Source organism: Carassius gibelio, chromosome B8, assembly GCF_023724105.1.
Source record: "Carassius gibelio isolate Cgi1373 ecotype wild population from Czech Republic chromosome B8, carGib1.2-hapl.c, whole genome shotgun sequence".
Classification (NCBI taxonomy): Eukaryota; Metazoa; Chordata; class Actinopteri; order Cypriniformes; family Cyprinidae; genus Carassius; species Carassius gibelio.
In genome coordinates, this window is record NC_068403.1 from 330,438 (window position 1) to 354,158 (window position 23,721).

At 35.5% G+C, this 23,721-nt stretch overlaps 5 protein-coding genes across 16 annotated transcripts in view; 2 read left to right on the top strand and 3 right to left on the bottom strand.

Annotated features, from left to right (window-relative positions):
• The window catches only part of LOC127963311 (lysosomal amino acid transporter 1 homolog), a 46,548-nt gene extending 22,911 nt beyond the window's left edge, over positions 1-23,637 (bottom strand). Inside the window, exons 1-9 of one of the 2 annotated variants that reach the window (XR_008154776.1) lie at positions 23,554-23,614; positions 22,558-22,624; positions 22,169-22,340; positions 21,248-21,377; positions 20,989-21,076; positions 20,098-20,258; positions 19,920-20,012; positions 18,260-18,445; positions 16,776-17,371 (exon numbers count right to left, since the gene is read on the bottom strand). Coding sequence is in view for 1 of the 2 variants with exons in the window: in XM_052563162.1 (XP_052419122.1) it covers positions 17,285-17,371; positions 18,260-18,445; positions 19,920-20,012; positions 20,098-20,258; positions 20,989-21,076; positions 21,248-21,377; positions 22,169-22,338 (915 nt within the window). In the remaining variant the exon portion in view is untranslated. Of the gene's footprint in view, positions 1-16,667; positions 17,372-18,259; positions 18,446-19,919; positions 20,013-20,097; positions 20,259-20,988; positions 21,077-21,247; positions 21,378-22,168; positions 22,341-22,557; positions 22,625-23,553 lie in introns of those variants that run through there. The other variant, XM_052563162.1, reaches the window with a different exon arrangement.
• LOC127963310 (lysosomal amino acid transporter 1 homolog) overlaps positions 1-23,652 on the bottom strand; it is a 278,938-nt gene extending 255,286 nt beyond the window's left edge. Inside the window, exon 1 of one of the 2 annotated variants that reach the window (XM_052563156.1) lies at positions 23,554-23,652. The gene's annotated coding sequence lies outside the window, so the exon portion shown is untranslated. Of the gene's footprint in view, positions 1-22,557; positions 22,621-23,553 lie in introns of those variants that run through there. The other variant, XM_052563157.1, reaches the window with a different exon arrangement.
• Positions 1-23,721, top strand: part of LOC127963306 (mitogen-activated protein kinase 13) — a 259,971-nt gene that overhangs the window by 129,999 nt on the left and 106,251 nt on the right. The gene's annotated exons all lie outside the window — the stretch shown is intronic.
• The window catches only part of LOC127963297 (bromodomain and PHD finger-containing protein 3), a 234,857-nt gene that overhangs the window by 115,995 nt on the left and 95,141 nt on the right, over positions 1-23,721 (top strand). The window lies entirely within an intron of this gene.
• Positions 2,854-14,958, bottom strand: LOC127963303 (bile acid receptor-like). Of its 4 annotated transcripts, none has more exons than XM_052563135.1 (11): positions 14,434-14,958; positions 7,601-7,739; positions 6,002-6,355; positions 5,081-5,221; positions 4,777-4,919; positions 4,562-4,654; positions 4,388-4,475; positions 4,209-4,310; positions 3,727-3,822; positions 3,450-3,563; positions 2,854-3,273 (listed from the first exon to the last, which is right to left on the bottom strand). In XM_052563135.1, exons 2-11 carry the CDS (start codon positions 7,695-7,697, stop codon positions 3,059-3,061), a joined length of 1,443 nt encoding a protein of 480 aa, XP_052419095.1. In that variant the 5' UTR covers positions 7,698-7,739; positions 14,434-14,958; the 3' UTR covers positions 2,854-3,058. The 4 variants fall into 4 exon arrangements, with proteins under 4 accessions (XP_052419095.1, XP_052419096.1, XP_052419098.1 ...); XM_052563136.1 differs by having other exon boundaries at positions 2,854-3,270; positions 14,434-14,955; XM_052563138.1 differs by lacking the exon at positions 14,434-14,958 and adding an exon at positions 6,439-6,717 and having other exon boundaries at positions 7,601-7,738.

Sequence of the window (23,721 nt, forward strand, 5' to 3'; positions counted from 1 at the left end):
TACATTAACGGCATACGATCGTGTATGTATGTGTATATGTACCAACTCACGGTTGTCTGTGGTTAAATATATATTCTCATTTTTGATACAGAAAAGTAATTTATTTATGGACCGTAAAGAGATAAATGAATTAAATTATATTGGTTCAAGATGGAAAGCAGATCTCTTATTTAAGATGGTAAACTATTGCATAGGCTTTTAAGATCTAACTTCACATGTGCTTTCAGATCCTGGTTCAGTTCTTTTTAAGATTTCACGGTGAAAAGTTTGAAGGATGGTGATGACGACATGTTGTATACTTGCTGTTATTCCCTTTTCACCATCAAGCACAGAACCTTGTATTTATTGTAGAAAGTTGTGGAGCTTTTGTTCACCGTTTATAAGATGGAACCTCTAAGAAATTTTAAGCTTGTACAAACAGCAGATTTTACCTACCCACCAAATAACCGGTCTCAAACAGTATTTTCTCATACGGGGAAATAAATGTTCTATTGAAACTCTACCGTGGCTGTCTTAATATATTGATGGATTAAGATCATAAGCAATTTTTCTTGATTTTAAACCTGTTGCATTTTTAAATATATATAATTAACATTGTAAAGCTCTGATGGAATGTTAGATTTCCTAATAATACATGTAGGCTATTTTTCTGGTTGCAATATTACAGTACTACTGACTAACCAAGACTTTTCTTGTTGTTTGGGTAATTATAAATATATATATATATATATATATATATATATATATATATATATATATATATATATATATAATGGTTTGAATAAGATGAATTCATAATGATTTACTTTACATCTTAGAGTATTTCTCCAGACAAAGAAAGCTAATTATAAAAACTTGCTTAAACATAATTATCTTATCACATATCTATCATTAAATATCACTATTACTGTTTATTCCGCATAATCGAGAAAAGCGTCGCTTACAAGAGCGCCGCGCGTTTTTTGCCAATTAGAAAAGCAACCAATCAGAAACCCTTTTTATCTGTCAATCATCTTGAACGCGCGGATTTGACGAGATCGGGTTGGCTGACGACTTTGAGGAGGGCGGAGTCGGGATTTTTCCCCCTGTGTTTTAATGGTTTTCAAACAGCCTCTGACGAAATTTAAAAAGGTGAGAATCATTTGTATACAAATTAACGCTTACATTTTACAACAGTATGGGGACACATATTTTCTTAAAGATGGCGTGTTGTGGTAAATGTGTCTGCTCAAACGTGTGTATTTTGTAAGGGGTCACGTGGTACGTAAATTATGCGTCATTAAATAACATTAGAAACGTTTAAATTAAATGTATGCATTTAGCAGACGCTTTTATCCAAAGCGATTTACATTCCATTCAGGCTATCAATTGTTAACTATCATGTGTTCCCGGGGAATCGAATCCCCAACCTTGTGCTTAATAGCCCAATGCTCTACCAGCTGAGCTACAGGAACACTTTACTTTTGAGGTGAGGTAACTGAATCAAGAATATATCGTCTTGTAAAATTCTTGTTCTTGTACCGATGCTCACGTTTTCCTGAAATATGATATTCCATCTTCTTTGTAGTGTACGCTTGAGTACTTGTAGGGGGCAGCAGTGAATCAGTACTGATGATGAAAGAACACGTGCAGTATGATTACTTTTCCATAAGGTGATGTCAGCATATTCTATCCAGATGTGTATTATTGTAACAGCTCTTGTCACAGACCACATTAAAATAATATTTATATCGGAAACACACACACACATGCCTATGAGCTAATCTCCCAGGTCTCTGTTAGCAATTTGAAAAGATCACAAGTGAGCTAATCAAACTCAATGATCATCAGTGGTTTATTAGCTCATCCATAAACTCTAACCTTACTTTCTTTCATTCAAAGTTATGCATTTAATTTGATGAATTTACAAATCAATATTTTAAGTGTTAAATAATAGTAAGCAAGCCTATACATAATCTAGTTTATTAATAACTAGTGTAGTACTCAATAACTGAAAAAGTATCACAGAGTTCCCTCTTTTTACTAAACAATATAACGTTAGACCTCAGCTTTGTGAGATTAATTAATTTTATTTACTAGATTGTTCCGAGGTTTCTTTGATGTTGTGAAATCTAAGAAAAGGAGAAACCGTTACGCTGTATCTCTGTAACACAGCCCTCTAATGTTTGCTTCAGTTTAGAATTTGAACAGTTCAACATTCATATGCTGAGTTGTCCACTGTATCAGTTTCATTTGTGGTCGTAGGGAAATTAAAGCAGTTGCAGGTCTTACTCTGGCTTGCGTATGATAGATTAGCAACACCTGTTTAAATAGCAGATAACACTTAGGAGTTAAACATCAGACAAACATTGCTGTTATAAATGAATAATTCCTATTTGTAGGAAAATGAAGCCATGCACCTATTTTTAAGGGGTACCAGTCACAATCCTATCACTTCGTTATACGATTGTGAGGCAATAGGTTTAACCAAATACTACTTTGAATCATAACCCAAAGCATCACCTAAGTGTGTACTTACAATTTAATTATAAATCATTAAAGTACATAATAAAAATATAATTAAAGCTACAACTATTAAGTGGTCGTGTGTTGATGAATTAATCTTTGGGACACTTGCAACCACACTCTGCATTGGGTTTGCACAAATCATTTAAATGACATTTTGGATTCAAAATGACAAATTTTGCCAAAAGGCACTATTTATAAAAATGTTATTTAAAAAGAGAAGCTTGAAGCTTCTGGAGAAAATTATTGCACATCATTAACATGGGTCTAAAAATGTATAAATAGAACAATAAATACAAAATCATATATATTACAAAATAAATGAAAAGCAAGAAATCCTAAAACACATTAAACATTAACATTTTTATTTTATGCATATAAGAAATGAGGCTTACATTGTTTTTTTTTTTGTTTGTTTTTTGTTTTTTTATTAAACTATGTTTGCACACGGGTAACCAAAAGTACACTGACCTGGGATATTGTTCTGGGCAAAAATGAAAAGTGTATTGCAACAGAGATCATATGTCATAAATCTCTCTCCCTAAAGGCTGTCTCAAGGCTGCATGTCCCAGGGCTGCTGTGGGAGAAGGGTGAGGTGGTTGTGTCGTAGTGTTCTCAGCTCTGTCAGCCGTCCCAGGAGCCTGGCGAAGCGTCGTGGGTCCTGTGCCGTCCCCTGACTGCAGCAGCAGCAAGCTCGGGACAGGAGCTCCAAAACAAACTCCTGTAAGTTCTCAACGCAGCCCACCGCACGCAGAGACGGCCTGTCTGCTTCACAACACAGAAAAAATGGAGGTCATTGGAAACAGTTCTAAAGAAATTGTATTTTGAGGTGCTTAAGCTGAATCTTTATGATAGCATTTGCTGTCTGGCCTATAAATGAATGTTCTGAATATGGTGACATCACATGACATGAGTCACAATTGTGTTAATCATAATCCACAGACCTGAACATAACACTGCGGTCGCTGTTAGAAGTGCATATTCAGCCTCAGTTACTGCAATAGTCACCATGCTGTGGAGGAAATTTACCACAGACCTCGAGAACTCATCATTCAAACCTTAGCAAAGATAAAATAAAAATAAAAATCACAATATTAGCAGAGACAAACACTTTAGACATTTGGACTTAAAGATGTATCTTACTGAGGATTAATCATTGCATATTGTGAGATTTTCCTGCATTGCATATTGTAAGATTTTTCACTGTGGATCATAGATCACCTGAGTGTGTCAGTGTCCTGTGGCTGTCCCCAGTCTTGGACTCTAAAGTTTTCACCCAATCGGGGTTTGAGTTATTTGGATTTGCTGGGTATAAAGCTGGTGATAGAAAACATAGCAGTCATGTGTTGAATTTTCCATTTCAAATGAAAATTTTATCAAAGCTTTATAAACACAATTAATTTTTAGCACACACAATTTAGCTAAGCTTATAAAAACACACATTGTCCTAGACACCAATATTTTAACTAGTGCTCTCTAATGGTTTATCACATCCAAAATTAACGTTTTTGAATGCATGATTTGTATATTTATTATGTATATATAAATACACACACTTGCATTTATATATTTCAGAAAAATATGTTGTTATGTATTTAGTAATACAGCATATTTTGAAGTTATTGTTAGCACTGTTTGCTTTTGAAAAAAGACCCTTGATGTCAGACTTAACAAGCAGATTATGTGATAATGAATAGTGTTACCATTGCTCTCTGAGAACTGCTGAGCCAAGAGTAGGAACATGACCTCAACTGAAGAGCTGGACAGAAGTGTGTTCTGGTCAGAACCATCCAAAAGCTCAAACCCTAAACAACAGATGACCACAAATTAGATGCGCTTAGAGGTGTGTGGTGTAAACTGAGAGAAGTTGGAAGACACTGACCAGGTACACTCCTTAAAAATTGCAAAAGCTTCTCCGCCTGTGGAGGTGTGAGATCTATATTGTTTGTCAAACTTGACCACAGAGGCACCTGGGGAAAGAAAAAGAGTGATATCTTATGATATATTAAGTGGAGTATGTGTGTTTTCATTTTTAATGAAAAGAAAAAAAACATACCCGGCAGTGCGTGTTGTCTTGAATTATGTACCTGCGATAAGCCTCAACAATTCTATTCAGAATGCATCTCTGCTCTCTGGAGAAACCAGATACCTGCAAACAGCATTTTGAAGACAAGACACTAGCTCTGAATTTTTTTAATATAACAGGCTTCAAATCGTACCAAAACTCTAATTTCATGCTTGGACAGGCTAAATAAAATAAGAGAGCTTTACCCGAGTGGTGAATCTGCTGGTGGACGAGACGCTTCTGCTTTCAGAGTATTCGTCCTCAGCTCTTCCTGTTGACCCACTGTGTCCTCGGTGCTTGGAACCCTTCCTCAGTCTCTTCGACTGGCATTGCACCTCTGTAAGCAGACCTGACAAAAAGACACCAGCAATCAGCTAATGCTGACAGTGTTTTATGCAAACTCAACATCCAATTAGATTTGAAGTGTTTTTGTGTGAAGTAGCATCTGACGTTATCGGCTTCCCCAGAAATGACAGAAAACCTTGTGAAGAGTTTTTGCGTAAATCTCACACTCTGCCAGCATCCCGACGGCTCTGCATTTGCGCAGTCTGCAGTCCTGACACTTTCTCCGCATGTACATGTCCATCTCGCAGCTTCCACCACTCTTGCAGCGGTACACTGCCTTTTTAGTCACACTGCGTCTGAAGAAACCTAAGAGACACACAACTGTTTAAAACGTTTGGGGTTGGTAAGACTTTTTTGATAAGGAGAAAAGACTTCTTTTAAAACCAAGGCTGTATTTATTTGATCAAAAATTCAGTTAAATCAGTAACGATGTGAATTAATACAATTTAAAATAATTGTTATATTTTAAAATCTAATTTATTCCTGATGGCAAAGCCGCAAAATGAATCATTACATCATTCATAAATCATTGTAATATGCTTTATATGGTGCCAATTTGGTGCTAGTACATTTAGTTATGCTGCTTATTTTTTTCTTGATTTGTGTAAAAAAAATCTTAGTATTACATTAGGATTTCTGTATCCTAACTGATTTTTTTAGGATTATTTGAGTAATAGAAAGTTGAATAGAAATTTCTTGTAACATTATAAATGTATCACTTTTGAGCTATTTAATTTATGCTTGCAGAATAAAAGTATAATTGATTTTCCCCAAAAAATTTACTGACCCCAAATGTTTGAAAATTAGTGCTCTTATATATCCAAGCAATTTAGCAATAGCAAGTACCAAGTCATAGTTCACCGCTATTGGCAATTTTTTTTTAAAGAGACAATATCTTAGATATGTCCCACCCCACTTCTTAGTTCCAAAGGAAATATGGCAACACAGGTGAGAAAACTGTTTTCGTCAAGTTATTACATGCAGTCTTATAAGTACTGATTTTGGCATTAGTAAACGATGTAAATTCAAGAAGTGCATCATGGATTATCGTTGCATTAAAATTCAGTGCTATTGTGATCGTCCAACCTTTGCATCCCTCACAGGTGAGGGCGTTGTAGTGATATCCTGAGGCTTTATCTCCACAGACGACACACAGCTCATCCTGGCCCTTCACTCGAGCTCCGTGGCCCATCCTGGGTCTTTTTAGCACTGGAAGACCGACAGTGCTCCCTCTTGTTGGGCTTTGGACCTCCATGTCTGGTTCACAGGTGAACTCAGAACACTGATGGCTGTAGGGGTACGGCGGGTTGCACGCTTGAGCATTTGGCGCTCCATACATTGAAAACTGCACATTGACATGACTGAATGTCTGCTGGCCATAGAGAGGACTTTGTAGATCTGGTTCCTGATAAGAGCAGCTCAGTGGATCCACAAGAACATCTGCAGCAATGATTGAAGAACATCTTGATGAACGAAACGATTCACAAGAAATATGTTCCTTTTTCACATGATTCTCAAATTACCTAACTACTTTTATGAGGCCTTTGGGACGTAATAAAAAAATCCCAGAGCGAGACCTTTTGAATCTTTTCTGTCTCTGGAAACAGGATGCAGCTGAAGAGGTTACAGTTTTGTTTATGGTTGTTATTTGCCTTGTAGCTTATGGGGTTTTTAGAACCGTACGGAACAGAGCCTTCCTGATGTTTTCTCTGTCGACGGGAAGGTTGTGAAGATGGATTTTAAATTTGAGTTCCCCCATAGAGGGAACATGTGTCACAACTGGCAGCATTTCTGAATCACATCTGCACAAGAAAGAAGGTTTTTTTTTTTTTTTATGTCTTGACAGACACTCTAGAACTAGTAGTGACAACAAGCAAATAAATGGATGAAATATTTCACATGAGAAAAACTTATATTTGAGTAGAAATCTTCTCTCATCCAACCAATTCCTGCAAATCCATCTCTGTTTTTCCATGTCATCCATAAATATCCCTCTGCATTGTGGTGGTCTCTTTACTTGCGTTCAATCCTGTCTTTCTCACAGATGTTTTATGTCCCGTTACAGCTAGAGCATAACTTTCCGGTGCTAGTGTCTTGTTTGTACACCACTGGAGTTTTTCATAAACATTCATGTTGACGAGAGCCTGCTTATATACTATCATTGACTGTCCTTCTAGACACCACAGTGAGTTAAACGACAAAACCAAAATTAGACTTTGACCAATCACCCTTTGGACACCCTTTTTTTTTTTTTTTATTTACATTACAGTGCCACAAAAAAATAAGATACTATATTAAATATTCTTATAATATACTATTATCACATTTCTTAATATTTTTTATTTATTTATATTTATATTTTTTTACATTTTCAGTTTTTCTATATTTCTATCACTTTTTAAAATTTGTATTTAGTTTTAAGTTTGAGCAATTATATAGTAATTACATCAATAAGGGAATATGTTTTTTTTTATCATTTTAGTAATTAATAACAAGACTGATTCAATGAAAGTCAGTGGGGTCCAAAACAACATTGGTCCCCATTGACTTTCATCATATGACCGAAACACACATTTTCCAAAATATCTCAGGATCGGAAAAAAAAGCAAAATGAGAGAACTATCATTTTAACAACATTGTAATTCTATAATAAACAGATTTACATATAGTTACGCATAATCTTACCATAGTACTGTGGCGGCTCTGTGATGTCATACGTGTCTGATGCAGAGAGGTAGCCACTGACCGACATGCTCATCTCAGGATCTGTCCCCTCTCTCATCTGATCAGTTGGATTCTCGCTCTTCACAGAGAGTGTCTGAATCTATAAAAGAGCACAAAAGCTTTCAATCACCCTGATTGAAGATCAGAATCCAATGCCTTCAAACCTTTCTTCAGCAAGCCCTCCAACCCCAGATAAAGACCAGTTATTTTAGGCATCACTGTCACGAAAAGGTTATGACAGAACTCAGCAAAGGCTGTAGAGATCTCCGTCTGTGCTCCTCTGGGGCTCTGAGACGATCTGAAGAGCATTGACTGTGAGAATTAGACGAGAGACAAGGCCTGTGTGTCCAAACAGCTGCTCTGGCATGAGTTTCACAGAAAAGGCCTCACAAAGAGCAGTCCATCCAAAACGCCTTCAACAGGTTTGGCCTGTAGCGGACTCCCAGCATTCAACCGCAGCTGTGTGAACATACCTAAACTTGCACTCTTGTCTAGTAACTGGAAAGAGGACCTGCAATACACTTTAAAGCGAGCGGCTATTTTGGTTGTTTACTGAATGACTTCCCCAGGGAGCAATTTTGTGGCTCAGAAACTAGTGCAAAGCATCACCAAGTTGACATTGAGAAGAACTTTTATCCAAAGCTATTTGAAAATTGGCCTTTTCCTAACTCCAGCTCTTACAATTAACTATCACTTAGAGGAGATCCCTACTCTGTAAGAAAAAAATCAATAGAAAAATTTAAATATACTAGTTTTCTGTGAGAAGATATATATCATGTTTATATAAATAAACATGCCTTCTTGTACACAATAAAATGTATTGTATCTGAACATGCTCATGCTGCAAACAAATGTCAGCATTGTTGTGAACAATGAGTTATTGCACACAATTTCCAGTGCACTGATATATTCCAGCAGTGGTGTAAAAGAAAACTTTCGCTTTCACTTCCCCAGTTCCATGTGAACATAAACAATAAGCTCTCTAACATGAACGAAACTGAAAATGTGTTGATTTTGTTCAACTAGCCAGTTCACACATGCAGAAGGCTATATTGCTAAGCCCCTTTGTCAAGTAGGTTGTTTGAAGGGAATATTGTTCCAGGACTAATACAAATTTTTAGGGGGCCATATTTGAACAAAATTCTCTTAATATGTAACCCTAAAAATCTAATTAGTCGTGGAACAATAAAACATCAAGGATGTTGATTCAGGAATGCATCCTGCTTGGGAAAAATCATTTAGAATATAATGAAGTATTCAAGAATGACATGATCAAAAGAGGTACAGTATTGTTCAAAATAATAGCAGTACAATGTGACTAACCAGAATAATCAAGGTTTTTAGTATATTTTTTATTGCTACGTGGCAAACAAGTTACCAGTAGGTTCAGTAGATTGTCAGAAAACAAACAAGACCCAGCATTCATGATATGCACGCTCTTAAGGCTGTGCAATTGGGCAATTAGTTGAAAGGGGTGTGTTCAAAAAAATAGCAGTGTCTACCTTTGACTGTACAAACTCAAAACTATTTTGTACAAACATTTTTTTTTTCTGGGATTTAGCAATCCTGTGAATCACTAAACTAATATTTAGTTGTATGACCACAGTTTTTTAAAACTGCTTGACATCTGTGTGGCATGGAGTCAACCAACTTGTGGCACCTCTCAGCTGTTATTCCACTCCATGATTCTTTAACAACATTCCACAATTCATTCACATTTCTTGGTTTTGCTTCAGAAACAGCATTTTTGATATCACCCCACAAGTTCTCAATTGGATTAAGGTCTGGAGATTGGGCTGGCCACTCCATAACATTAATTTTGTTGGTTTGGAACCAAGACTTTGCCCGTTTACTAGTGTGTTTTGGGTCATTGTCTTGTTGAAACAACCATTTCAAGGGCATGTCCTCTTCAGCATAGGGCAACATGACCTCTTCAAGTATTTTAACATATGCAAACTGATCCATGATCCCTGGTATGCGATAAATAGGCCCAACACCATAGTAGGAGAAACATGCCCATATCATGATGCTTGCACCTCCATGCTTCACTGTCTTCACTGTGTACTGTGGCTTGAATTCAGAGTTTGGGGGTCGTCTCACAAACTGCCTGTGGCCCTTGGACCCAAAAAGAACAATTTTACTCTCATCAGTCCACAAAATGTTCCTCCATTTCTCTTTAGGCCAGTTGATGTGTTCTTTGGCAAATTGTAACCTCTTCTGCACATGCCTTTTTTTTAACAGAGGGACTTTGCGGGGGATTCTTGAAAATAGATTAGCTTCACACAGACGTCTTCTAACTGTCACAGTACTTACAGGTAACTCCAGACTGTCTTTGATCATCCTGGAGGTGATCATTGGCTGAGCCTTTGCCATTCTGGTTATTCTTCTATCCATTTTGATGGTTGTCTTCCGTTTTCTTCCACGTCTCTCTGGTTTTGCTCTCCATTTTAAGGCATTGGAGATCATTTTAGCTGAACAGCCTATCATTTTTTGCACCTCTTTATAGGTTTTCCCCTCTCTAATCAACTTTTTAATCAAAGTACGCTGTTCTTCTGAACAATGTCTTGAACGACCCATTTTCCTCAGCTTTCAAATGCATGTTCAACAAGTGTTGGCTTCATCCTTAAATAGGGGCCACCTGATTCACACCTGTTTCTTCACAAAATTGATGACCTCAGTGATTGAATGCCACACTGCTATTTTTTTGAACACACCCCTTTCAACTAATTCAACTAATTGCCCAATTGCACAGCCTTAAGAGCGTGCATATCATGAATGCTGGGTCTCATTTGTTTTCTGAGAATCTACTGAACCTACTGGTAACTTGTTTGCCACGTAGCAATAAAAAAATATACGAAAAACCTTGATTATTCTGGTTAGTCACATTGTACTGCTATTATTTTGAACAATACTGTATGTAATATGGATTGCTGTGTGAACTGACTAGCTGAACAAAATCAAGGCGAAACATTTTCTGTGAATGGGAGAGAAGGGAAATAGTAAGCTTTGCTTAATAATTTGCATGCAATAATTCGTTAGCACAACTATGCTGATATTTTCTTGCGACATGAGCATGTTGTGATACAATACTAAGCATTTGTTAAAATGCAAAATGAGTGTCTGTAGTAATATTCAGCACATTTTTTATTTACATGACATGATAAACTGCAACTATTATGTTTTGTATATAGGCTACCATTTAAAGCAGGGCTGTTCAATTAATTTCATCTGAGGGCCGGATCATAGAATTCAAAATTTGAAGGGGGGTTGGGGGCCATGCCAATCTCTTTATGGGAAATTAAATGCATGTTTAGTAGTAAAATGAATTACCAATAGCAACTCTATGAAAGGTTAACATTTTTGTTGTCTATCAATCAATCAAAAAATAATAATAACAATTAATCACACATTTTCTGTAATTAATCATGACTAAATGATTATTAATATATTGTCATAATTGTACACTGCACCTTCAAATGAATGTTGAAACAACATAAAGATGGTATTTTTAAATATATATTTAATTACATCTCTTAACCAAGTCTCTTTATTACTAACACATTTTTGATACTGCTGATGATGAATCTACTATACTATATTTGGGATTTTCCTTCGTTGTCAGTTATAATCTTCAAAATTAAAAAAATAAACATTTGAAATATATCAGTCTGTGTGTGATGAATTAATATAATATACAAGTTTCACTTTTTGAATGGAATTAGTGGAATAAATCAACTTTTTGATGATATTCTAATTATATGACCAGCACCTGTACGTTTATTCTATTATTTGATGAATAGAAAGTTTAATAGAAAGGACAGCATTTATGTGTTATATAAATATTTTGCAACATGTTAAAGCCTTTGCTGTCACTTTTGATCAAATAAATGTGCCCTTGCTGAACAGGCAGTAATTTCTTTCTAAAAAAAAATCATAATGACTCCAAACCTTTGAACAGTATATATCTTTTTTTTTTTTCCAGAGGCACTTTTTCACTATTAATGCTTTGAGCAATCATTCAAAGTTCGAGGCACTTTTTCACTATTAATGCTTTGAGCAATCATTCAAAGTTCAACATCACTTGCATGACTCACGAGTTCTCAGAAATCCTGTAGTGCTCAATAGTACAGTTACCAGCATCTCATACTGAATTCTTTTATAGCATGCATGCATGCAAAATAAATAAAAAATACACATTATTGATGGGGGTCTTTCAAATCTACACCTTAGATCCTCTGAACTATAATTCCTCCTGCTTTCATTTTCTTTCATTTTGTGTTCTGTGTGGCAATGTGGGCCGCTCTCTGTTTCCCAAGAGGAATGACAGAGTGACATCCAGCTCATCTCTGGAGCTTTAGGGAGTGTTTATACACACTGTGTTTGCCACGGCTCTGTTTGTCATACAGTTAATCTTTGACATTGAAAAGATTGAAGACTACAAGAATCTAACCTTCCCACCCGATATACTTTAGACCCCATGAAGGGGCAGGCTTTCCTGAAAACTCCTCAAATTAAGACACGGACGCTCAGACGCACCCTCTCGTATCCTGCCCGTTGAGCTGATATAGAACATCCTCGATGGCATTACTGTGGTAGCAACTCAAAGAGACTGACCTCGGTTTCGCAGTTTCGAAATATAGATATCATTAGTGCCTCTGAGACCCAAGGGAGGGAAATTTTTTGCTATCTCTCCCATGCCATCCATCACAATGACTGTGGATCTTTCCTCAAAAAAAAATCTGCACGATTAACAAAACAACCTTCTTTGAACTCAATGGATGGTTCATTCCAGATGGGGTTAAAGGGAGCAGAGCTCCAATGGGTTTGCACACCCATTCATTTTTCACACAGTTTTCACAAGAACATAAATAGCAACAATATAAATAAACATGCCTTCAGCATATAACAGTTGTTCATTCTTAAAAAGAAAGATTCCGAAAAGTGGTTTTCAGCAATGCCACAGAAGAACCATTTTTGGTTCCCCAAAGAGCCTTTTTGTGAACATTTCTGAAAATAACCATTTCTTCTTAGTGTGAAGAACATTATTCCATTTTTTTTTTTTTTTTTTTTTTTTTTACTCTTGTGGAATATAAAGGTTCCATGGATGTCAAAGGTTCTTCATTGAACCATAGATGCCATTTATGAACATTTCTTTTTAAAAGTGTTGGATGAAAGTATTGTGCGAGAAGGCCTCTAGAAAGCACTGTATCTGCTATTTTCATTTGCCCACGTATTCTCTTTTTTTGATATTAGCTAGCTGCTCATAGACAGGCCGTGTTTACAGTTTTAAGCAGGACACCGGATTCTAGACGTTTGGGGGATGTTGGACTAAAGTCCAGAGGTGCTTTAATGTTTTGAATGGAGATGATTATCAACAGTGGTTTATCGTGAGAGACTGATGTAAGGCTGGTTAACTCATCGATAATGAACATGTGAGGTATCCACATAGATAACGCAGTTGAAGCAGTCCAGTCTATTAAAAAAAAAAGTGCGTATTGATTAAATGTCAACTTATCATTGATTTCTGTCTGCGATGTTGACTTCCTTGTAGCAGCTCACAGACAGAATAAACATGCAACAGAATGTCTAAATGGCTGCTCAACAAACGCCAACATTTCAAACATTCTTAAGTTGTTTGTTAGATTTGGAATGTTGAGAAACAGAACTGTCATGTTCACACTGACCCACCAAAGCCAAGAACTAAAGATGATGTTTGTTGTGTGAGTGTGAAGTAAACTTTAGTCACTTAGCAAAGGAAGTTGGAGAGGTATAAACTGATTTGCAAAATGTCAAGACATTCATGTTCAACTTAACAAAATGTTATTTTTTGCTTATAGAGTTAATAATAATAATATTAACTACACTTTTTAAGAAATTAATCATTTTATTCAGCAAGGATTTTTTGCATCGAATTGATCAAAGGTGACAATAAAAATACTTAAACACTTTACAGCAGGTAAATGCTGTTATTTATTTATATTCATTAAAGATTAGTGTTAGGGATAAAATGAGAAAAAAAAATGCATTAAAAATGCATCACAGTATCCTGAAAAATATTAAGAAGGACAAATGTTTTCAACATTGATAAATAATAAATGTCTCTTGAGCTGCAAATCATCATATAGAATGATTTCTGAAGGACCATGTGACACCGAAGACTGGAGTAATGATGCTGAAAATTCAGCTTTGCATCACAGGAATAAGTTACATTTTTAAATATATTAAAATAGAAAATAGTGATTTTTAATAATGTAATAATATTGCACTATATATATATATATATATATATATATATATATATATATATATATATATATATATATATGTGTGTGTATATATATATATATATGTGTGTATATATATATATATATATACACACACACTATATATATATATACACACTATATGTGTGTGTGTGTGTGTGTGTGTAATTGTTTTTTTTTTTTATAAAATAAATGTAGCATTGGTTAGCATAAGAAACTACTTTCTAAATATATTTAGAAATAAATATAAAAAAAATATTTAACCAACCCCAAGATAGAAAGATGGATAGACAAAACATTTCTGAAAGCATCCTGGGATGCTTTACAAACAAAGCATACTTTATGTATGATGGACACTTACTGCTGCTTTTTCTTTACAATCCATTCCAAACCATCCATTATAAACTATATTTGTTTTAAAAAAACTTTTACAAAGAGATTAAATAATTGTTATTTGATATTTTAAGAATTTATCAATACTCTCTTCTGGTAGCACTATGTTTCTAGAGAAAACCGATTTTGTGTACTCACCAGCGCTGATGTTGCGTGTGCTGGATCTCAGCTTGCTGTGCCTCTTGCATTTGTGATGTTGACAGCAGTTCAGCCCCTGACGTACAGCACTTGCCAAACACACACTGGAACACACATGCGCAAAACAAACAGCGCTTCCCTCCAACACAAACCATTAATTCAAACACATACCAGTACATGTGAGTTTAAACACGGGGTCACGGAAAGTCGATAATATACAAAAAAGGTCAATTTAATATTGTCCTGTCCAGCTTTTAAGATCGACTTCAAATCTGGCATAAAATGTTAAGAACCGATATTTAATGGTTTGGACCTGTTGCACACAATCAGAGAGGGAAGTGATGGGAATGAGGAGCTGTTTAAGTGAAAGAATGACGTTTCACTATGTGAATGAGTGGGCTCATTAGAACATTCCCAGCAGCCCAGTGTTTATAAACAGCTCTAGTTCATCTAACTGATGGATGAGCGCACACTATCTCTGTTCTTCCTGCCGCTCCTCAGAGAACATCCCTGCTCAGTTAGGGTTTCACAACCACTCCGACATACTCCCACGTGTCACTACACAATTCAGCTGCAGGCACGCAACTCAAAACCCCTTATCTGTCTCTCTCTTCCTCACGCATGCACAGAGACCCCAACCCCTCTTCTGCTTCATGGGTGGGCCCTTCATGTCCTTCACTGGGGGCAGAGGGGACATTCTGAGGGTTGCAGATCCCGCCCTGATGCTCTTAACTCACAGGATGCTATTGACAGCGACTGTTATAATGAGGAAAAACAACATAGATGTGTTTTTCCAGGAACAACAGGGCTGCTGATATGAACCATGGGGTAGACAATGTTCTTCCTGAAACAAAAAAAATGTTTCCAAGAAATTCAAATAGGGGCTGTTTTCGAACCTACTGAGCTCAATACATAGGCAGTGTTATAAGGTAACAGTAGCACAAAAGCAACCCAAACATTATTCCGAAATTTACCCAGGACAATTGCAAAGCCTTCTAAGAAAAAGCTGATTTTGGCTAAATTCAAAGGCAGCATTGCAAATATCTTTTAAAAAAGGGAATCCAATAATGCACTGAGTGTTCTTAAAGAAAAAAGAAAAAAAACTTAAGTCGGAAGACCAATTTTACATGTTTGTCTACTGTATATTTCTATATAAATGAACACTATTGATATGACACAGAATTGCTCCCTATGGAGATCAATGTTGTTTTATTGTTAAAGGGAAAGATCAACCAAATAAATTTCTGTCATTAACTACTCACCCTCGTGGTTCCAAACCTGTAAGACCTTTGTTCATCTTCGGAACACAAATTAAGATATTTTTTTATGAAATCCAAGAGCTTTCTGACACTGCCAATGGCTTTGTGATAGTCACATGAATGAATGGCAGAGATGACATAATGAGAAGAATTGTTGAATAAAGTCATTATTTCTGGGGGGTTTTCCACACAAAGGAATTCTCATAGCTTCATAAAATTACGGTTGAACCACTGATGTCACATGGACTATTTTAACAGTCCTTACTACCTTCCTGGGCCTTGAATGTGTCAGTTGCATTGCGGTCTATGCAGGGTCAGAAAACTCTTGGATTTCATCAAAAATATTGGAATTTTTGTTCTGAATACCTTTTAAAAGGTCTGGAACAACATGAGGGAGAATATATAATGACAAAATTGTGATTCTTGGGTGAACTATCCCTTTAACTAAAACTATTAAAATATTTGTATTAACTGAATGACAAAATATAAATATTAGAAAGTGTACCCTTTAAAGAATGAAATGAACTAACTGAATAAGGTGCAGTAATAAAGTTACTAAACCTGTAGAATAAAACAATTACAAAAGCATATAAAATGACACAATTTTCCATTCAATATATTAATAAATACTAAAACAGTATATAAATCTTAGTGATGGAGATCCATTTCATTTAGGCAGCAAAGGCAACCCACTAGGTTATAAAATAGAACTTAATTTAATTTAAAAAGCCATTAAAAGCTCCTGTGATGAGAACATGACTTTAAACCTATGGAAAGGGAATTGCTGCATTAACATACAATCACAATTTACCCTACAATAGCAAATAATAGGATTTCATAATGATTTTTCTTTTCATTCACGATATTACAGAAGCAAAAAGCTATTTAATGTTGATGATTTGTTTGGAAAGATAAATATGAATGAGATTTAGACAAATTGATTGTCCACACCAAAAAAGAAAACGTTCGAGCATGTTTGGCTTCAGAAAAACACAAATCTTTAGTGAGTGTTGTGCTGTGATACAGAACTAAAAAGAAGAAAAACAGGCAAAGTAAAGAAGAACTTCAATAAAGGTACCCAACTGAATGACAGGTGCAGTGCTAAATCAAATCAAAGGCCACAGAATAAAAATTTAAAACATCTTTACAACGTCAAAACATTTTTGACAATTGATTGCACAAAAACAGCCTTTTAACATTAGTACAGTACACATATTTAAGACGGAACCTTGAGTCAAGACTAGGTCTGCCGAATGCAGCATTCATTCCACTGTACAAAACAAAAAAAAAACACATGATTGCATGCATTGTATATAAAAAAAAAAAATCTGAATTCTGAAGTACAGTACAAACATTACAAAAGTGTTTCAATAAGTCCCTTTAGTGCCAAATATTGAACCAATTAAGAAAGTTAACTATTTACCATCAGACAAAAATATACTTAACCACTGACACTTCTAGGAATAAAACCTATTGAATAAAATCTAGATAAAACTATTAGGGGAAAAAAGGGATTCTTGTCTGTCAGCTGTGGCTGTGGAAATGTGAAGCTCTCCAGCATTTCATCCAGTCACAGCAGGAATGGGAATTGTTCAGTTATGGAGAAGTGCAGCGGTCTCTTCATCTCCCCCTGCAGAATCCCGAGGAGATTTGCTGTACATCATGAACTGTACGGATATCTAAAGAAAAGTGTCAAGGGAAAAAGACTAAATAATTTCAAACTATACCAGGCCCAGTGCTCATGAGATTATGACAAATGAGCTTCACATGAAAGGAAGACACATGGCTTCAGTGATGTAAAACACAGCTGGATGCTATGGCAGCAATCAAGAGTTTCGTCAATATGTGTGACCTCAAGTGATCCAGAATGTCAATCATACAATGACCCCAGCATTTATGCAATATTGTTTAAAACATTAGTCATGTGACCGTTGACCGCATGTTTTCAAAACAAACCATGTCAACTAATCAATGTAATTCAACACAGTTAAACAAAGTTGAGAAAACCTCATAGTTCAGCGTTTTATTTTAGCATCACTGATATTTTATTAATCATTTGAATTAGTTTTTATATTTTTATTTTCTGCAAGTTTAATTTTTTTTTTTTTAAATATAGTTTTATTTTCAGGTTTCAATCAAGTTAAAAGACAAATAAATAAAAAATATTCTTCATCAAAAATTATATATATATATATATATATATATATATATATATATATATACACACACACACACATTTATTTTTATTTTCTTACTTCAGTCAATATTTTTCATTTTAAAGCACCGAGAAATGTTTGTTTGTTTTGGTTTACTATAATAATCCTAGTGTGTATCTGACAAAAACTTTTATCCTTCCGTGGCTACATTAAATTAATATTACAATAAAGCCTGTTTTAGGTCCATTACGGTACATTATTTCATGCAAATTTCATGAGCATGTTTTATCCTCCAAATTCGAATTTTGATGATGCATCTAGAAATGTCATGTCTTTAGTTCTAGAGGACTGTGTTGGGAATCGGTGACCTCATTAACAGCTCAGTGGCTAACACGTGACTTTAAAGGATACAATAAGGTCAAGTGAGAGTGTTCCCAGGCTGCCGATGAGCCAGGGGAGGTGGTGTATGATATAGCTGGCCTCTCCCTGTCCTGGATCTGGGTTCTTCAGTAGCACGCTGATGCCATATGTTGTGTTTCCCAGAATCACCAGAGCAAATAGGAAAAAAGACACGCCCTCTGTTGACTTCCTCTGAAACTGAAGGACAGCAAGACATATTTCAATTACACCAAGAAGAAATACCTGTACTTAAGTTCTGCATGCATATGTAGCATGCAAAGTATGAATAATAAATGTAGTCATTCACTGCATTAACACAGATGATGTCTGCAATGAAAAGCAACATTAAACATGTAGAAAATAAGAATTTACATTTTGTATTAACAAAATAAAAGACTTTTAGAGACTTTAAAGGAGTAGTGAAAATGGCTGAAAATGTACTCACGCTCAGCCCATCCAAGATGTAGATGAGTTAGTTTTTTATCACAAAAGATTTGATGAAATGTAGCATTGTCACTTGCTCACCAATGGATTCTCTGCAGTGAATGGGTGCCGTCAGAATGAGTCCAAACAACTGATAGAAACATCACAATAATCCACACAACTCCAGTCCATCAATTAACAGCTTGTGAACCAAAGAGCTGTGTGTTTGTACAAACACAAATCCATCCAGACATTTTGAACCATTGTTTCTAGCTATAATGTGAGTCCTCTATCTATAATATTGATTCTCCTGTGAAAACGTAGTCTCACCTGAATCAAGAGAAATATGCACAGATCAAGCAGAGTTTACCAGAAAAACAGTCCAATTCAGTTCTAAACAAACATTTTGGTGTGAGAAGACAACAGGAGATGGACTTTTTCCACTGGAGGAAGAGTTAGGGATTTTGGACTCATATTCTGGCCAGAAGAAACAGTTTAAGCTTAAAATATCTTGATAGATTTGTTTCTTACAATACATACAGCTTTTCACTTAACAAGACATTAATTAAAGGACTGGAGTGGTGTGGATTATTGTGATGTTTTTCTCAGCTGTATGGACTCTCATTCTGACGGCACCCATTCACTGCAGAGGATCCATTCGGAGCAAGTGTTGGAATGCTACATTTCTTCAAATCTATTCCAATAAATAAACACCCTCATGCCATCCAAGATGTAGAACAGATTGAGTACATTTCCAGCAAATTTCAAGAGTGGATTTTGGCCCTGCAAGGCCCCTTCTGTGAGATCTAATGTCCAACTAATGAAAAATACTGTTGCAAATATTAGAAATAATGTTGCAAACACAACAATGAACACATTATGTGCTCAGTGCAAAAGAGAAAACAATGTACCATTACTTGTGACAACTTCTAAAATCACAAGTTTTAAACACACTGATGGGGAGCAGGAACAGATTACATATTCTTCTTTTTTTTCACATTTAAAACGTAAAAAAAAAAAAGAAAAACAAAGTTACTGTCAAGAAATTGTTTTATTGGAAACAATCTGATTAGCCCTAAAAAAAATTGGTTTTATTATTAAAATATATAGCTTATTAATATTAAAATGCATTTATTAATGTAAAATAAATTAATATGTCTTTCTCATGATTTCGTGGTGACATATTACCTGAACATGTTCTGGAGAGATTTAGTGCAATTCATCAACACATACATGCAGTAAGACTTACATTAGTGTACATCTGTGGCACTCTGGAGCATAAATACAGTACTGAAGATACTGAGCCAAAGACAAAGCCTATAATCTCCTTTGTATCAAACGGCTGAAAAACACAAAAACAACTGAGTCTCAAATCAATGCTGAAATCACATGTGAAGTGCAGTGAAGTGCATCTCATCTTAACTCACCTGCACCGAACCGCTGTCCCCCTCCACGGCCAGCAGCGCCCGACCCTTGAACCCCTCAGGCATCTGTTCCTCTAGGGCTGAGCGAGGGAGGCTACGGAGGGACGATGAAATTCCCAGAAGACATAGCACGCTGACCGCATTCAGCAATGCGCTGTTACTGGCTGCAGAGGAGAAAGACGCTTCTATGAATTAGCGTTTCAGGCATCAGCACATTCTTATAACAGACTGTGAAAGCTGAAGGTCACAGAGGAATAAACAGTAATGTACGGAGAGATGGGACACTGAGAGACATTCTTGAATAATGTTATCACCGTTACTATAATAAAACTTTTCAAGACCTGAAATAAAGATGAAAGTTTAAGTACTAAAATTATTCCAACTAAAGCTTATATGAAAAGAAAAGAAAAATAGAAATATAAAACAAAGCTAAAACCTAAACTTAAATAAATAATGAAAATATTCAAAGAAAAATTAAATACAAAATATAAATTAATACTATAATACTATAAAAGTATATAAATAAATTATATTTATTGATATTTTGTATTTCATTTTAGTATTAAAACAATATATTTTAATAAAAATATAATGACAATTAAAATATTCAATCAATTATATTCAATATAAACAACACTAATTAAAAAGCTTTTTAATATATATATATATATATATATATGCGTGTATGTTTGTTTGTGTGTGTGTGTGTTTATCTATATAAATGCAAGTATGTGCACATTTAATGCAACATAGTTGGATTCAAATAGATAAAAAAAAAGCAGGTGTGCCTGAAGACAAAAATAGATGAATGCAAGATAAGTCTCGAAAGCAACCAATTACATAGAGCCTATCCTAATGTCCCTAGTCACTAGTGAAGTATAATTTCCAACTCACCCCTCGATGACTTATTCTTTAGTTTATAGTAAGTGTACATTGACAGCATTAACAGGTCTGCCAGGACGTAGTAGACTGCAGTGTATTTCTAAAGGAGAAATGAGAGTAATTAAATAATAATAAAATCAGGCCTCAAACTGTAGCAAAATTAGAATCATTTAATAAAAATAAAAAAAATATTAATTAGGGTTAATTTTCTTTCATTGAGCAGATATTTTATCTAAAGCGATAAATAAAGAATGTGTCAATTGTTCCTTACCTGTAGTGGAAGTTGATCAGCTAAGAACGATCCAATGAGATTGCACGAGTCACCGGCCAGCCAAAATAACAAGAACCAAATCGATAGAGCGCTGTCCATGTTTCCTGTCTTGCAGGAACTGTAGTATTGCCTACAGTAACAGTCAGTATGAGCTCATCATTTCTCATGTGCAAAATGTGTCCCTCTACACACAGAAACTACCGTTCAAAAGTTTGGGTGCCAGTAATGCTTTGAAAAATATCTCACCAAAACAGCATTTATTTAATCAAAAATACAACAAAATAGTAATAGTGTAAAATACTAATACTTTTTAAATGTATTTAGTGTTCCTTTAGCTCAACTGGTAGAGCATTGCGTTAGCAAGCAACTAAGCACAAGGTTGGGGGTTCGATTCCCAGAGAACACATGATATGTAAAAATTGATAGCCTGAATGCACTGCAAGTCGCTTTGGATAAAAGAGTCTTGCTAAATGCATAAATTTAATTTTAAGTTTAAAATAAATGTTAAATGTGTAGAATGTAATTTATTCCTGTGATGCAAAGCTGAATTGTCAGCAGTCATTACTCCAGTCTTCAGTGTCACATGATCCTTCAGAAATCAATCAAATTTTGTTGAAAACATTTGTACGGTTTAATATTTTGGTGTAAACCATGATGCATTTTTCAGAATTATTTATCCAATGGAATGTTCAAAAGAACAGCTTTTGTTTTAAATAGATTTTTAAAAAAAAATTTTGGTCATTGTAATGCACCATTGCTGAATAAAAGCATTACTTTCCCTAAAAAAAAATCATACCTGTTCCCAAATTCTTGAACGTTTATAAGAAATCTTAATTATTGCTGTGCCTGAATGAATTTTATATCCATTATGTCAAAACTACACCATACAGAGTGCAACAGCACAACCGTAGGCCTACTCACGGTAGTGAAGACACCATGAAGCAAACTATCGACAGCAGTCCGAGAACAACACTGGCGATGTCTCTGCCATCCTGAGCACATTCACCCAGTCCATACCAGATCCACTCGATCCCGTGCGGGCAGAGAGAGCTGAAGTTCCCATCACCGCCGAGCACCACCCCATCCGACATCACTGGAAAACAGCAGCGAGCAATCAGAAGAGCTGACATTAGCAGAATATCGGTTTAAAAACACTAGCACTCTCTGTTCTTATGCAAACAGCTCAGCTGGAACGCTTATAAAAACAGATGCGTTATGGATCCAAACAAAGTGCAGTGATGTTTAAACACTAACGGAACCAAAAGACATTACAAATATGTTAATACATGCATATACGTTCAGCACATTACCGGTGATGTAGATCTTCAGCTGCTGAGGTAGAAAAGTAGCAGTGTGTCGATCTTAGTCCGCGGTTACCTCGAAAGGAAAACAAGTCGTCAAAAAAAAGAGATCATCGTTTAACACTGTGATTGGATCGTTGAGGCAAGACGTCATCATCGGTGAAGACACCGGAAGCCTCGCTAGTGACTCATTTTGCGAATCGGTTCTTTAGAACAGTTAATTTAAGAGTTCCGGTACAAAAAAAAAGGAACATTCAGCTTTTTGTTTTTTTTTTTGGGCGTCATCATGACGTAAATTCGTCATGTGATCATTGAAATATGACATGCTCTAAAATCTTCAAACTTTTAAGTAATATTATAAAGACAAGATATATTTTCATGATTCAGCTTAGAAAACAAAGGTAATTTAGAACCGAAACAGTGTATTTAAAGTGAATTTACATTAAACAATTAAACTACAATTACTTATTAAAATAAGATACGTGTTCTATAAAACTGTCATGTAATTAGGTGGTTAACGTTTCGGTGAAAGTGGAGAAGCGCTCGAACGATTCGGTACGAATCGTGAACGAATCGTTCAACCATTTTCTGAACCGGTTAGACCTATCGCTAACATTTATCTCAAGTCGTAAGCTGTGTCGGTTTCTTTAAATTCTGAATATGAATATTACTTTTAATGTAGTTTTTTTCATATAACAAAACACTATAATATCGCTTAATTTAAGTAACGATAACAACAATATATCTCTGAAAAAGTCATTTTCCCACAGTATGTGTTTTGGTCAACAAAATCACAGTTTAGGCACTACATGGTGATTAACATGTCTGACATTTTCACAGATCAGTGTTTTTTTTTTTTTTTTGTTTTTTTTTTACAGTAACGTTACACCGTTGATTAAACGTGTTGAGTAACCTTCAGAGCTTTGAACCGCTAACTTTACAATTAAGGTAAATGCATTACCAGTGTGTAATGAAAGTGGGGTAAACCAGCAGAATTGTCTTTACCTTTAGGCAGTGTGACGCTCCGTCTCCTCCAGAAACACACAGCGGCTCCGCTCATATCAGCTGACCATCACGCATGACTTCATGTCCATTCAGCAGAAACAGGACGCGCAGGTGTGACGCAAAACGTAATTTCCTAAGAATCTCTAAGCTGGCAAACGAACATGTACA